Source organism: Mustelus asterias, chromosome 27 (assembly GCF_964213995.1).
Source record: "Mustelus asterias chromosome 27, sMusAst1.hap1.1, whole genome shotgun sequence".
NCBI lineage: Eukaryota > Metazoa > Chordata > Chondrichthyes > Carcharhiniformes > Triakidae > Mustelus > Mustelus asterias.
The window spans coordinates 41,702,071-41,719,031 of record NC_135827.1 but is presented as its reverse complement, the minus strand read 5'-3'; the positions used below and the strand labels follow the sequence as shown (position 1 = coordinate 41,719,031).

At 43.0% G+C, this 16,961-nt stretch overlaps 1 protein-coding gene across 1 annotated transcript in view; it reads right to left on the bottom strand.

The window, feature by feature from the left end:
* Positions 1-397: 397 nt before the first annotated feature.
* The window catches only part of cbl (Cbl proto-oncogene, E3 ubiquitin protein ligase), a 210,544-nt gene continuing 193,980 nt past the window's right edge, over positions 398-16,961 (bottom strand). The window contains exons 13-16 of the mRNA XM_078199115.1: positions 15,609-15,770; positions 15,109-15,197; positions 14,762-14,959; positions 398-2,031 (exon numbers count right to left, since the gene is read on the bottom strand). Of these exons, the coding sequence (XP_078055241.1) occupies positions 1,769-2,031; positions 14,762-14,959; positions 15,109-15,197; positions 15,609-15,770 (712 nt within the window). The 3' untranslated portion in view covers positions 398-1,768. The remainder of the gene's footprint in view (positions 2,032-14,761; positions 14,960-15,108; positions 15,198-15,608; positions 15,771-16,961) is intronic.

Sequence of the window (16,961 nt, the reverse complement as noted above, 5' to 3'; positions counted from 1 at the left end):
ACGCACCAGCAGACAAACGCACTTTTGAAGGAGTCACTGGAAAGCAATCAGAGGGTAATTTTTTCCATCTCTTGTGGAGGGATGCTGTGAGCAATTGCTCCTGTTCAATCTTGGTAAAGGCAATTTGTAACCCAAATAGAAAAGGTTTCTTGATTAATAACAGAAAATACTGTAAAAACCCAGTAGATCCGACAACATCTGTGGAGGGAGGATGGGAGGAGAAAAGAGAGCGAAAAAAGGGAGAGAGAACGTGTTAATGTTTCAGGTCAATGAATTCAGTTCTGATCAAAGATCATTAACCTGAAACTTCAATTCTATTTCCTCTCTCTCTCTCTCCAAAGACGCTGTCAGACCCACTTAGTATTTCTAGCATTTTCTATTTTTATTTCAGACTTCTAGAATCTGCAGCATTTTGCTTCTCCTTAGCTGGTTCATTTTAAAATACAGCTATTAGAATCAGAATTCAACGCCAAACATATTTTTTTAGAAATTACATGGGTCAGCAGCACATAGAAAATTATAAGTATGTTTTGGTTCGGGACTGACAGGGCAAATGTATGTAATAAGGATATGGCTAACGTTCTTGGAAGGTGGGCTGAGAGAGTCGGGGTGCAATTTACAATCCCTGACTTTCCTCATGTTCTTGCGATTAAATGCATTGTGACACAATGATTTACAAACCAAGTATTTTTAACCCAGAGGATTCTTACTGAGTAAACAAGTAATGTTGTTTCCAAAAATGGGTCAGCTGGGAATTGACCACAATCTGCTCTAATGCCTGCTCAGTATCAGTGCTGCACTGATCACCTGTCATTCAAGCTTCGTGCCAAGCACAATATTTCAAATGGGGAAAACATAGATTAGAATTGCGCAGTGAAGCCCATTTTGTCATCGCAGATTTACTTATGGCAGGGATTTTGCACCAATGGCCTGAACATCTCTAATTGGATCTATGTAAATTAGGATCCACTTTTCACATTAAAGTTCTCTCTCATATATACCACCAGCTACAGTATAAATACAACTTTCTAACTATATTTTATTTTGTGCAAATGTTTCCTGTTTGTACAAAAATAGACCCGTGTGTTTTTCTGAATAGCTGGCTGATATAAGTGCTAACCTGGTTCCAAACAGCAGCTGCACATTCCCAGTGCCAGACATTTACAAGCAATACCAGGTCAGGCTGGGTCTACTTTTCAAGCTCCTAATTCTGAAATCATGACTTCTGAATCCCAACTCAATGTTAATATTTCAACTTTGTTTACACAATACTTGCACAGGCAGATAGAGGCCCATTACTACATACATTTTTTGAATATGATACACCCTATGTATAATACATATTTTTCAATTTTGGGCTCCAATTTGGATAAAAATATTTTTAATATCCGTTTGTGATGGCACATTCACTTTTGGAATTTTTTTGGAAATGGAACCACAAAACTTTATGGTGGTTATGCAAGAATGAACCAATCGGGATCAGTTTTATATGGATTGCAATATTCCTTTGTATGTGATAACTGCTCTCAAAAATGCAACTTTGTCAAGCTCAGACATCTTAACAATACCTTCATATATAAAAAGCCCGCAGCTGAATTGGAAATGAGGCAGGGAGTTACCATCCTCCAGTATTTCAGTAATTGCACAGACCTGATTATTCAAATTGATGAGGCGACAGGGTTAGATGAGGCACGTTGTCACTCAAGCCAAAGCTTAAATCAGGCCCCACCCACAAGCTCTGGCTAGCTGCAGGCAGCGTCCTAAGTGGCTATGTTGCAATGTGTGCAGGGGAAGATACAGACACAAACTCTCGAAGAATATTCTTTGCCATTTCCACGTTATTTTGTGCAATTAGCAACGCCTTCTGGATATCCTGATATGAGTAGCCCTGGCTCAAGAGGCTGTCAATCTCAGCTGAGAGAGTCTGCTGCTGTGACATATTACAGCTGTTTGACCGACTGGGACTGGATTTGCGCTCTGAGTTGATTCGACGAGGCAATGGCTTGGGAGGTCTTTCAGGTGCCGATGAATCTGAGAGGAAAAAAATAAAAGTTGATGAGACTTTAACATCTGAAATCGCTTTTCTTTTAAACTCTTCAATTTTTTTCTTTTCCTGACCTGACGGCACCATTATAATACACTAATACAGGGAGTAACTATGTCCCATCTGTCCCAGTCACCCCCATGCCATCCAGGTAGCAATTTTGGACATCACAGTACACATCACACTCAATATTGGCACTTCATTTAAAATATCTATCCTAGTATCATAAAAGTCACAAAAAGTCTCTTTTCACGCACTTCTTTCTTGGCTTTTTCTGATTTTTTTTTTGTTACAGGAGTTCAATTCTATAAGCAGCATCTGCTCTCCAGCAACTTATCAAAACTGCCATTTTCAGCATGTAGTCAGACAATAACAGATTTTACTGCACTTTTAACATAACATACCCCAAGGTGATTCTAAAACATAAGGAGATATTAAGGCAGATGACCAAAAGCTCAAAGAGGCAGGTTTTAGGGAGTGCTTTAGTGAGGTAGAGAGATGTAGAGAAGGCATTCTGGAGTTTGGGGCCCAGCCAACAAAAGGTGCAGCCCCCAATTTACATCAGGGATGCAGGAAGATAGAATTAGAGGAACGCAAGATACCTCAGATGGTTGTAGGGTTGGAGATGTGGTAATATAAACAGGGCCTAGTTTTAAGGCTGATAAAATTGGATATCCTAAATTAAAGTATTGGGCATATTAAAATCAAACACAGTCAAACCTCGGGCAGGCCAATTGTACAAATACACAAACATGTCTGGGCCTGACCCATCAACCACCCATCAAAGGTCGTTACAATCTATCGAGACTTAGCAGGAGATCATTGCACCTCATTGAAATGCACCGGCCTATTGTTAGAAGCCCAGATCGGGCCAGACTTCGTCACCGAGAGTTCCTGCAGTTACATGCAAGCAACAGCATAGAGATGGACACCTGGGGGCGGTCCCTGGTGTCCTGTCAGGCAGACATCAAGAAACCCACTGGGTATCAGAACCCCCTCCTGGGACCTCATTGGCCGGAAGCCAGAGAAGTTTCTGGAAAGGCAAGCAGGCAGGGGGATAAAGGAACACATTTTCAGACACACCAGCAGCGAAGACTCGACGAGGGAGGTGGCCTTGACCATTCGGAAGACTGACCAGAGAAGGAAGAAGCTGCCATCGAGATGCACCTGCATGATGAAGGACCAGAGGGACTCAGAGAATCGAGCCTGCAGTTTAACCAAGCCATCTTTGCGGGTAGTATACTTGAATCTGGGGTATCCTCTTGTTTTATGTGGGTAATTTAAGGGTTAATAGTGTTATTATTAATAAACTTGTTGAATCTTTACTTGTGTTTGTCCTTTGTCCATCTTGCAAATAAGGGCACCGGGGTAAAACCTTGGAGTAAGCAAACTGGTCGAAAGTATCTGAGAATTAACAGGTACAACAGAGGAGATTAACAGTGTGTGAGAGAGAGTGTGTGCGGGGTGGGGGGATGGCAGGCTGATGGCAGCTCTGATGAAGGGTCATCCTGACTCAAAACGTTGGTTCTATTTTCTCCACAGTTGCTTTAGACCTGCTGAGATTTTCCAGCATTTTCTGTTTTTGTTTAAAGATCTTCGGTTATTTTCCATTTTTATTTGAATGGAAGAGTCGCTGAGCCAAAATGCAAGGCAGAGCATTGAAGCAACTGAACCACCACAATAAACCTCAATCTGATGTTTTCTAAATCTGAAGGGGCAATCATTTCATGTCAAAAATCCCTTAAATAACTTCCTACATAACCCAGTAGGTTCAAAGTTTGAATACTGCTCATTGAACATTGGAAGGCTCTCTTCCACATGTTAGCAAGGACAGATATTGGAGAATGGGGCGGATGAATGCGTGGCTCAAGAGTTGGTGCAGGAGGAAGGGTTTTAGATTGCTGGATCACTGGGACCGTTTCTGGGGAAGGTGGGACCTGTACAATCAGGAGTGTCTGCACCTGAACCAGAATGGGACCAACATCCTTAAGGGTGGGTTTGCTAGTGCTGTTGGGAGGAGTTTAAATTAGTTCAGCAGGGGCGGGGAACACAACATACTATAGTAAAGAAACCAAGGCAGAGGGAGTTCAGCTACAATAAGTTCCAAGGGAGTAAGGTAAGGCTGGATGGCCTCTACTTTAATAGCAGGAATATTACAGGTAAAGCTAATGAGTTAAGGATGTGAATTGACATGTGGAATTGTGATATTGTTGCCATCACAGAGATATAGTTGAGGGAGGGGCAGGACTGGCAACTCAACATTCTGGGGTATAGGATCTTCAGGCAGGACAGGGGAGGGTGTATAAGAGGAGATGGAGTTGCATTATTAATTGAGTCAGTTACTACAGTAAGGAAGGACGATCTCTTGGAAGGGTCTTCAAACGACGCTTTGTGCTAGAGCTTCGGAATAAAAAGGGGATAGTCACTTGGTAGGAATGTATTATAGGTTCCAAACAGTCAGTGGGCAATAGAACAGAAGATATGTAGACAATTCACTGAGGTGTGTAAAAATAATAATAGGATAATTATGCTAGAGGATTTCAATTTCCCCAACATTAATTGGGATAGTCATAGTGTAAACGGTTTGGAGGGGGCTGATTTCTTGAAATGTATTCAGGACAGCTTTTTATATCAATATATAGAAGAGTTCAACAAGGGACAGCACATTGTTGAATCTAATTCTAGGGAATGAAGTTGAACAGGTTTTTGCAGTGGCAGCGGGAGAGCATTTTAGTGATTGTGACCATAACAAGTACAATTCAACTTTGTTATCGAAAAGGAAAAAAATGGTCGACAAAAAATGGTTTTGGATAGGGGGAAGGGAGATTTTAAGATAGGGCAGAATCTGGCCAAGGTAGATGCAGAGAGGATGTTCCCGATGGTGAGGGAGTCCAGGACCAGGGGTCACAGTCTGAGGATTTGGGGTAGACCATTTAGGACAGAGGCGAGACGACATTTTCTCACCCAAAGAGTGGTGAGTCTGTGGAATTCATTACCACAAGAAGTAGTCGATGCCAAAACATTGAATGTATTCAAGAGGCTGCTGGATATAGCACTTGGGGCGAATGGGATCAAAGGTTATGTGGAGAAAGCAGGATTAGGCTATTGAATTGGACGATCAGCCATGATCACAATGAATGGCGGAGCAGGCTCGAAGAGGCTAATGGCTTCCTCCTGCTCCTATCTTCTATGTTTCTATGTAAGATAGACTGTGAATAGCTTATGCAGGAAAATCTAAAAGGAAATGGGGAGAGTACAGATCCAACATGCTCCCTTTAGGGTTAAATGTAGAGGCAAAAAATCCAGAGAACCCTGGATATCTAGGAATATTCAGGACTAGATAAGAAAGAAAAGAAAGGCGTTTCGCAGGTACTCAGGGAGCAAATCAGCAAAGGCCTTAGTGAAACATAGAAAATGCAGGAGGGAACTCAAGAACGCAATTAGGAGAACAAAGAGGGCATGAAAAAGCACTGGCGGTAAGATTAGGGAGAATCCCAAGATAATAAGTATATGAAGGATAACCAGGGAAAGAGTGGGGCCCATTAGGGACCAAGTGGGCAATCTGTGCATGGAACTGGAGGATGTTAGTAAGGTATTAAATGAGTACTTCACGTCTGTCTTCACAGGGGAGGAGGAGAACATAGGTACAGAATTAGGGGGGAAAGACCGAGAGGTATGTGAGCAGTTTGACATGGAGTGAGGAGGTATTGACCAAGGAGAACCAGTGGATGCAGTTTATTTAGACTTTCAGCTGGTTTTCGATAAGGTGTCACGTAACAGACTACTACATAAAGTTAAAGCACATGGGGTTGCAGGTAATGTCTTGAGATGGATAGAAAGCTGGTTAGCAGGTAGGAAGCAAAGAGTTGGCGTAAATGGGTCTTTTACTGATTGGCAGCCAGTGACGAGTGGGATTCTGGAGGGATCTGTGTTTGGACCCCAACATTATATATTGAGTTGGAAGAGGGAACTGAATATATATTATCTCCAAATTTGCAGACGATACAAAGTTGGGTGAGAGGATAAGAACAAAGAACAATACAGCACCGGAACAGGCTCTTTGGCCCTCCAAGCCCGCGCCGCTCCCCGGTCCAACTAGACCATTCTTTCGTATCCCTCCATTCCCACTCCGTTCACATGGCTATCGAGATAAGTCTTAAACGTTCCCAGTGTGTCCGCCTCCACCACCTTGCCTGGTAGCGCATTCCAGGCCCCCACCACCCTCTGTGTCAAATATGTCCTTCTGATATCTGTGTTAAGCCTTCCCCCCTTCACCTTGAACCTATGACCCCTCGTGAACGTCACCACCGACCTGGGGAAAAGCTTCCCACCATTCACCCCATCTATGCCTTTCATAATTTTATACACCTCTATTAAGTCTCCCCTCATCCTCTGTCTTTCCAGGGAGAACAACCCCAGTTTACCCAATCTCTCCTCATAACTAAGCCCCTCCATACCAGGCAACATCCTGGTAAACCTCCTCTGTACTCTCTCCAAAGCCTCCACGTCCTTCTGGTAGTGTGGCGACCAGAACTGGACGCAGTATTCCAAATGCGGCCGAACCAACGTTCTATACATCTGCAACATCAGACCCCAACTTTTATACTCTATGCCCCGTCCTATAAAGGCAAGCATGCCATATGCCTTCTTCACCACCTTCTCCACCTGTGACGTCACCTTCAAGGATGTGTGGACTTGCACACCCAGGTCCCTCTGCGTATCTACACCCTTTATGGTTCTGCCATTTATCGTATAGCTCCTCCCTACATTATTTCTACCAAAATGCATCACTTCGCATTTATCAGGATTGAACTCCATCTGCCATTTCTTTGCCCAAATTTCCAGCCTATCTATATCCTTCTGTACCTTCTGACAATGCTCCTCACTATCTGCAAGTCCTGCCAATTTTGTGTCGTCCGCAAACTTACTGATCACCCCAGTTACACCTTCTTCCGGATCATTTATATAAATCACAAACAGCAGAGGTCCCAATACAGAGCCCTGCGGAACACTACTAGTCACAGGCCTCCAGCCGGAAAAAGACCCTTCCACTACCACCCTCTGTCTTCTGTGACCAACACAGTAAGAAGTTTAACAACACCAGGTTAAAGTCCAACAGGTTTATTTGGTAGCAAAAGCCACACAAGCTTTCGGAGCTGCAAGCCCCTTCTTCAGGTGAGTGGGAATTCTGTTCACAAACAGAGCATATAAAGACACAAACTCAATTTACATGAATAATGGTTGGAATGCGAATACTTACAACTAATCAAGTCTTTAAGAAACAAAACAACATGAGTGGAGAGAGCATCAAGACAGGCTAAAAAGATGTGTATTGTCTCTAGACAAGACAGCCAGTGAAACTCTGTGGGGGTTACAAATAGTGGGACATGAACCCAATATTAGTTGTAAGTATTCGCATTCCAACCATTATTCATGTAAATTGAGTTTGTGTCTTTATATGCTCGGTTTGTGAACAGAATTCCCACTCACCTGAAGAAGGGGCTTGCAGCTCCGAAAGCTTGTGTGGCTTTTGCTACCAAATAAACCTGTTGGACTTTAACCTGATGTTGTTAAACTTCTTACTGTGTTTACCCCAGTCCAACGTCGGCATCTCCACTTCTGTGACCAAGCCAGTTCTCCACCCATCTAGCCACCTTTATCCCATGAGATCCAACCTTTTTCACCAGCCTACCATGAGGGACTTTGTCAAACGCTTTACTAAAGTCCATATAGGCGACATCCACGGCCCTTCCCTCGTCAACCATTCTGGTCACTTCTTCAAAAAACTCCACCAGGTTAATGAGGCATGACCTCCCTCTCACAAAACCATGCTGACTATCGTTAATGAGTTTATTCCTTTCTAAATGCGCATACATCCTACCTCTAAGAATCTTCTCCAACAACTTCCCCACCACGGACGTCAAGCTCACCGGCCTATAATTAACCGGGTTATCCTTCCTACCCTTCTTAAATAACGGGACCACATTAGCTATCCTCCAATCCTCTGGGACCTCACCTGCGTCCAGTGACGAGACAAAGATTTGCGTCAGAGGCCCAGCGATTTCATCTCTCGTCTCCCTGAGCAGCCTTGGATAGATTCCATCAGGCCCTGGGGATTTGTCAGTCTTTATATTCTCTAACAAACCTAACACTTCCTCCCTTGTAATGGAGATTTTCTCCAACGGTTCAACACTCCCCTCTGAGACACTCCCAGTTAACACATCCCTCTCTGTGAATACCGACGCAAAGTATTCATTTAGGATCTCCCCTACTTCTTTGGGCTCCAAGCATAATTCCCCACTTTTGTCCCTGAGAGGTCCGATTTTTTCCCTGACAACCCTTCTGTTCCTAACGTATGAATAAAATGCCTTGGGATTCTCCTTAATCCTGTCTGCCAAGGACATTTCGTGGCCCCTTTTTGCCCTTCTAATTCCTCGTTTGAGTTCCTTCCTACTTTCTTTGTACTCCTCCAGAGCTCCCTCCGTTTTTAGCTGCCTGGACCTAACATACGCCTCTCTTTTCTTTTTGAAAAGTCCCTCAATATCCCTGGTTATCCATGAGCTGTGAGGAGGATGCAGAGATGCTTCAGCGTGATTTGGACAGGCTGAGTGTGTGGGCATTTGCATGGCAGATGCTGTATAATGTGGATAAAGGTGAGGTTATCCACTTTGGTAGCAATAATAGGAAGACAGATTATTACTTGAATGGGTGTAAATTGAGAGGTGGATACTCAACAAGACCTTGGAGTCCTCGTGCATCAGTCACTGAAAGTAAGCATGCAGGTACAGCGGGCAATAATGTTGGCCTTCATAGCGAGATGATTTGAGTATAGGGATAGGGATATTTTGCTGCAATTGTATAGGGTGTTGGTGAAGCCACACCTGGAGTATTGGGTGCTGTTTTGGTGTTCATATCTGAGGAAGGATGTCCTTGCTGTAGAGGGAGTACAGCGAAAGTTTACCAGGCTGGTAGGTCTGTCACATGAGGAGAGACTAAGTCGGTTAAAATTATATTCACTGGAGTTTAGAAGAGTGAGGGGGGAATCTTATCGAAACTTATAAAATTCTAACAGGGTTAGACAGGGTAGATTCAGAAATAATGTTCCCAATGGTGGGGAAGTCCAGAACTAGGGGGTCATAGTTTGAGGATAAGGGGTAAACCTTTTAAAACTGAGGTGAGGAGAAATTTCTTCACCCAAAGGGTGATGAATGTGTGGAATTCACTACCACTGAATGTAGTTGAGGCCAAAACATTGTCTGATTTCAAAAAGAAATTAGATATCGCTCTTGGGGCTGAAGGGATCAAGGGATATGGGAGGAAGAGGGGAATCAGGATATTGAATTCGATGATCAGCCATGATCAAGATGAATGGCGGAGCAGGCTCGAAGGGTTGAAAGACCTACTCCTGCTTCTAGTCTCTATGGTCTATATACTGGAGTTTTTGACGGGCTTAAAAGTGGACAGATCCCCAGGTCCAGATAAGTTGTATCTCAGGCTGTTATGGGAGGCAAAGGAGGAAATTACAGGGGGCTCTGACGCAAATTTTTAGTTCCTCTCTGGACACATGGAAGGTGCTAAAGGATTGGAGGACAACTAACCTGATTCTACTTTTCAAGAATTGTTGTTGAAATAAACCAGGGGATTACAGACCAGTGAGTCCCACATCAGTGGTAGGGAAACTATTGGAGAAAATTCTGAAGGAGAGAATTAATCTCCACTTGGAGAGGCAAGGTTTGGTCAAGGATAGTCAGCATGGCGTTGTCAAAGGAAGGTCTAACAAATTTGATTGAACTTTTCCAAATGGTAATCAGGTGTGTAGAATAATGCTGTTGATGTAGCTTATATGGATTTCAGCAAAGGCTTTGACAAGGTCCCAAATAGGAGATTGATAAAGAAGGTAAAAGCACATGGGATACAGGGTAACTTGGCAAGATGGATCCAAAACTGGCTTAGTGGTAGGAAACACAGGCTGGTGGTAGAAGGCTGTTTATGTGACAGAAGGGCAAGGTCCAGTGGCGTACCACAGGGATCATGATATATGTAAACAATATATATATATATATATATGAGAATATGGGTGGGATGATACGTAAGTTTGCAGATGACACGAAGATTGACAGGGTGGTTAATAGTGAGAAAGAAGGTTTCAAGTTGCAGGAAGGTGTAGACGGGTTGGTAGATGGGCAGATCAATGGCAGATGGAATTTAACTCTGAAAAACTAGAGATGATGTACTTTGGAAGAAGTAACAGGACAAGGGAGTGCTCAATGAACCGAGGGATCTTGAGTGTTTGACTACTGATCCCTGAAGAAAACAAGATAGATTAATAGAGTAGTTAAGAAGGTAGATCTAATGCAGGGGGGAGCTATACAGTAAATGGCAGAACTATCAGGAGTACAGACACACAAAGGGATCTGGGTGTGCAAGTCCACAGATCCTTAAAGGTGATAGCACAGGTGGAAAAGGTGGTGAAGGCGGCATATGGCATGCTTGCCTTTATTGGACGGGGCATAGAGTATAAAAGTTGGCATATGTTGTTGCAGTTACATAGAACGTTGGTTAGGCCACATTTGGAATACTGCATCCAGTTCTGGTCGCCACACTACCAGAAGGATGTGGAGGCTTTGGAGAGAGTGCAGAAAAGGTTTACCAGGCTGTTGCCTGGTATGGAGGGTATTAGCTATGAGGAGAGATTGAGTAAACTAGGGTTGTTCTCCCTGAAAAGACGGAGGTTGAGGGGCGACCTAATAGAGGTGTATAAAATTATGAAGGGCATAGATAGGGTGAACAGTTGGAAGCTTTTTCCCAGGTCAGAAATGACAAACACAAGGGGTCACAAGTTCAAGGTAAGGGGGGCAAGGTTCAATACAGATATGCGGGGGACGTATTTTACACAGAGGGTGGTGGGGGCCTGGAATGCACTACCAAGCAAGGTGGTTGAGGCAGACACGCTAGAATCATTTAAGACTTATCTAGATAGCCACAAGAACAGACTGGGAATAGAGAGATACAAATGGATGGTCTAGTCAGGAACACATGATTGGTGCAGGCTTGGAGGGCCGAAGGGCCTGTTCCTGTGCTGTATTGTTCTTTGTTCTCTTTGTAAATGAGACACTTGCTTTTGTCAGTCATGGCACAGATGATAAGAGCAGGTAGGTTATGTTCTGGTTGTATAAAACTTTGGTTAGGCCACAGTTGGAGTACTATGTGCAGTTCTGGTTGCCTCACTATAAGAAGGATATGATTGCATTGGAGAGGGTAGAGGAGATTCACCAGAATGTTGCCTGAGTTGGAGCATTTGAGCTACAAAGAGAGGATAGATAGGCTCAGGTTATTTTATTTCGAGCTGAAGAGAGCGTTTAATCATGATTCTGAGGGGTATGGATAGGGAAGCAGTTCTCCTTAGTTGAAGTGTCAATAATGAAGGGAATAATTTTAAGGTGAGGGGCAGGTTTAGAGGGGATTCAAGGAAAGAATTTTCACCCAGAGGATGGTGGGAGTCTGGAATGTACTGGGAGGGTAGTAAAAGTGGGAAACCTCAACCTTTAAAAGGTATGTGGATAAGGACTTGATATGTCATAACATTTAAGACTATGAGTCAAGTGCTAGAAATTGGTATTAGTGTAGATTTTATCATTGCAGACTTGATGGGCTGAAGGACCTCTACTGTACTGTACGACTATGACTTTCATTCCTGGATATTACACAAGGACATATTTTAACTGATTTGCAGCTTCCAACTTCTCTTTTCTTCCCCCAGTGAAAACTTTTGTCTTTTTCATCACTACTCTGGTCCTTGCTTTGCTTAAGCTTTCTCTCGTTTCTCTTCAGCTGTCAATATTCTCGCATTCACACTCTCACTTTGTTGAAATCAAAATGATTGCATCATTTCCTGTCCTAACTCACGTATTTCCAAGACCTTATGGGTGGCACAGTGGTTAGCACTGCTGCCTCACAGCGCAAGGGACCCAGGTCGATTCCGACCTTACGTGGGTTTCCTCCAGCAGTCCAAAGACGTACGGGTTGGGTTGACTGGCCCTGCTAAATTGCCCTTAGTGTCGGGGAATTAGGAGGGCAAATGTGTGGGGCTGTGGGGATAGGGCCTGGGTGAGATTGTTGTCGGTGCAGACTCAATGGGCCGAATGGCCTCCTGCACTGTAGGATTCTATGATTGTCTCCCTGCAGGATTTTAAATATAGGCTTAGTGTCATCTAATCTCTACTCACTGACTATTCAGTCTTTGAAATGTTAGTGCTTTCCTGAATTCTGGGTCCTGGTGCTTCACCTAGATTTCTCACATTAAAAAAAATTGAGACAAAAATAAAACACTGCAGTAGACTCAGATGTGACACTATGAAATAGAGGTTGAAATTGCAATTTAAGAGTTGCAGCTGTCATGAATACACAAAATGATTGTGTTTTAAAATGTCTCTGACTCAAAGTACAATGGATAGTTCTTAAAGGGGAGATGGTGAATCCCTAGTAAACAGTTCAGAGAAGGGCTCACATAACTTCAATTTGCCATCAGAGGAGTGAGAAGGGAGAGAGAGTTAAATAGAAACTCTGAGGTTTTGAATTAAACTTCTCACCAAAGCTAACAGAAAAAAGAAGGGTTATAGGTGGCAGGGAGAAAGTGGAGTTAAGGCCACAATCAGATCAGCCATGATCTTACTGAATGGCAAAGCAGGCTCCAGGGGCCAAATGGCCTGTTCCTGCTCCAATATCTTATGTTCTTACAGAAAAGTTGCTACTGAGAAGCAGGGCAGAAGAAAACTGGTACTCCCTCAAGAACAGGTCTGGTCAGTTTGCTAGAAAATAATGAGGAAAAACAGTTTTACCAGAGATGGCTAAGACATTTAAAGGGGTCAGGTACAAGAACCTCTTGACCTGAGGAAGAGGGGGGAATTCATAGAGGTACGTTTTGCTGATGACAATCATATCCAGAATACTTGGTGGGAATGGATTGGTTGGCAGCAGACACTGGGGCCAAAAATGCAATTGGTCCAGCCACATAAATACCCTGGCTACCAGAGCAGTTCAGAAGCTGGATGTTTCATGAAAAGTGACCCATATCCAAAACTTTAATGCCTCTCTACCACATGTAAGGTACAAATTGGAAATGATATGAAATACTCGCCATTTGCTGAGATAGCTTAAGGTTTATTAAGAAGCTTGACATCATCCAAGAGAAAGCAATTTACTTTATCAGAGTTTTAATGCAGGCCTAAATAACCACCACCAGCTTACCATGGGTGCAATATGTACTATTTACAAGATGCATCGTAGCAACAGGATCTCCAAATTTCACTACTTCAAACAACAAGGGCTACAGGCAATTGGGAACACCTGTTCCCTTCCAATAGATGTGCATTAGAACTAGCTGTGCACCTATCTAGGGCAGCACGGTGGCACAGTGGTTATCACTGCTGCCTCACAGTGCCAGGTACTTGGGTTTGATTTCTGGCTTGGGTCATTGTCTGTGTGGAGTCTGTACATTCCTTCCGGTCTGCGTGGGTTTCCTCCGGGTGCTCTGGTTTCCTCCCACAGTCCAAAAGACATGCTGATTTGGTGCATTGGCCATGTTAAAAATTCTCCCTCAGTGTACCTGAACAGGCGCCGGAATGTGGCGACTAAGGGATTTCCACAGTAACTTCATTGCAGTGTTAATATAAGCCCACTTGTGACACTAATAAATAAACTTAAACCATGTCTAAGCCGTTTCAATACAGCTTCAACACTGGCATCTACCTACCAAAGTGAAAAATTGTCCAGGTACGTCTGGTCTTCAAAAAGCAGGATAAATTCAACCCAGCAACTTGCAGATACTGATGCAGCCCAGGCCCACATACAGCAAGACCTGGACAATATTTAGGCTTGGGCTGATGAGTGGCAAGTAACATATACACCACACATGTGCCAGGTAATGATCATCTCCAACAAGGGAGTATCTAACCTTCTCTCCTGGACATTCAAAAGGTAACTATTGCTGATTACCCCACCATAAACAACCCAAGGGTTGCTCGATTGACCAGAAACTTAACTGGATCAGCCTCAAATACTGTGGTTGCAAGAGCAGGTCAGAGGCTAGAAATTTTGTGACAAGTAACTCATTTCAGACTCCCCAAAGTCTGTCCACCATCTAGAATGCACAAGTCATGGGTGTGATTGAATACCCTCCTCTTGCATGGACGAGTTTATCTCCAGCAACACACAAGAATCCTGACACCACCAGGACAAAGAAGTCTGGTTGATTAGTGCTCTTTCCCCTGGTTAAACATCAATTGCTGCTACTACCAGTACACAGTGGCTGCAACGTGTACCACCTACAAGATGCACTGCAGCAATACATCAAGCATCCTTGAATAGAACCTCCCAAACTTGTGACCTTTACCAGCTGGAAGTGCAAGGACAGAAGGCACAAGGGAACGCCACCTGCCTCAAGCTAGCTTGCAAGTTCCCTCCCAAGGCACACATCATCCTGAACTTGGAACAATTTTGCTGTTCCTTCCCTGTTGCTTGTTCAAAATTTTGGATGCAACTACCTAACAGCACCATGGGACACAGACTTCAGTAGTTCAAGGAAGGACTTTAACCTGGTGTTGTGAGACTTCTTACTGTGCTTACCCCAGTCCAACGCCGGCATCTCCACATCGCAAATAAAATTGCCAGCCTTTCTGGTGGTTCTCATGTTCGAAGAATTAATTTAAAAAGTCTCACCTCCTGTATGTGCATTGGGACTAGGCAGACTTTGATCAACAGACACATTGGCAAATGCTGAAGTGGCATGAGAGACATCAGACAGTGTACGACGAGCTGGAGGAAGTGGCACAGGTGGTTTGGGGAAGTCATATGCATTATCTTCATCTTCACTCTCATCCCGTTCAGGACTGTCGCTTATGGCACAGTCACCATTGTCTATAGATAATGCACAATAGATTAAAAAGTTCAGTGAGTAATAGAACAAAGGATCCCTAAACCTTTGGAAGGAACAAAGTATACACCACATCTCAGGGGATTGGGTTTCAGTGAAGAGCAACGATTTACAGATTTTAAAAAAAACTTACCAGACATAAAATCTACATTCGTGGCCTGAGATGATGATGTAAACATTGATTCGCACATCTGTCTCAATGGGTCTGATTCAGCCAAAGTTCTAATCAAAACAAAGGGAGAAAATCAATAGTAATTCCTCAGTTACAAGAGCTGGTTCCTCTAGATTATGTTTCAGTAAATCCATCATCAAGTGCACAATTGATAAACTGAACATTAAGGACAGTTTAGTTAATGAGCAAGTATCTGTCATCTCCTTCAGAAATCACCTACGCAGCACATTCAGTATGGCTACCATAGATTTTTTATTTCATGAAATCTAACCAACTGCACCTAACATTACCAAACACAAACATATTCCAGCAGGAGGCAGTAGGAGCAACACGGTTTCTCGAGTCTCTGCCACAGATGAATCTGGCTGTAAACAATGTCACTCAGATTCAAGGAAGCAACTTGCTTTCAAGCAGCTCAGGACTCTTAAATATAAATAGGTTTGAAATAAAATTTCTCTTACTCTGCGTTGTGGCTGCTCTGTGACTGTATCAAAAGTCTGGAATCCAACGAGGAGGTGACACAGAGCGGAGCATGTACAGGCAGAGAGGATGGAGTCATGTAATCAATATCCTCGTCACTGCTCTCTGAACGCTCCTCTGGTGCAAAAGACTTTGTCAAGGGTCTGAAAGTACAAAGTGGGAATTAAAATAGATTCAAAATGTTTTGTTTCACTTGTAGAAACTTACAAACAATCTCACCTTATAGCTCCCATAAATTCTGCCACAAATACTGCTGCTGCGCACAGCAGTATCTGATGGTAACAGTGACTTAATGCTAAACACAAGATAGATCAGCACTATTTCATGAACTTAAAGGCTAGCTAATTTGCCAAATAGTTCCAGAGTTTCTACCATAGAGAAATTAAACGATAAAACACTGACTCAAAATACTTGCTTAAACAATGATTACCTGTTCAGTTCCCCACAAAAACCACAGAAGCATTTCACAGGCAGCAGTCTCCAAGCTGAAACATCTGTTACTCAACTAATTCCTACTGTAGAACATTTAGATTTATTGCAGTAAATGGCTTAACCTGTTATGGAAGAGATCAAATTGATTGACCGTGCCTTTCTGTCTGTATCAGCTTTCCAATAGTTGGTTTAAGTTATAGTTTTCCCCTCCAACACAGATAATGCCTCAGAAAACAGGACATCTTGCCTTCAGATTTCTGCCAATGCTGTTGAACAATGCTCTACAGTGAGATGTATAAAAACTATTGGGCATAACTAACCACAGGATACATTTGCCCTATATACGAGATGTGGTTGGTTGTCACTGGGCTCTCCCATGTAGTCACTGTGATCGGAAACGTACGATATGGGAAGCCCTGAATATGAACCAAATCCATGTACTCTGATGGCATGTTAGACTGAAGCATAAAGGTGGGATACTAAATAGGTACAAATGGTGCTTTTCTAGATCAAACTGTATGTTTGCAGCTGGGTATCAATGATTCTCATTAGATATTTTTCAGAAATGTGATTTTAAAAATTCTCCAACCTCAGTACATTAATATAAATGGAAGACAAATTAGACATATCAAGCCAGAAGACAACTGCTACAGAAAATATGTTACATTGAAAGTATTTCTCGTTACAGATTCCTATGGATTTCTTATGTATTTCCAGAAAATTACGTTTTTATTTTAAAACTGCACTATAACATTGTGTCCAAACAACTGTGCCTCAGGCTAATTAGACCTGTGGTTAGCACAGCTTACAAGTGAAGAGCGTACCAAGTAGAGTGCATACTTTCACCAAGTTATTACAGTCAGGGAGTTCTTCACTGAGGCTTTTCCCTACCTGGTTGATGA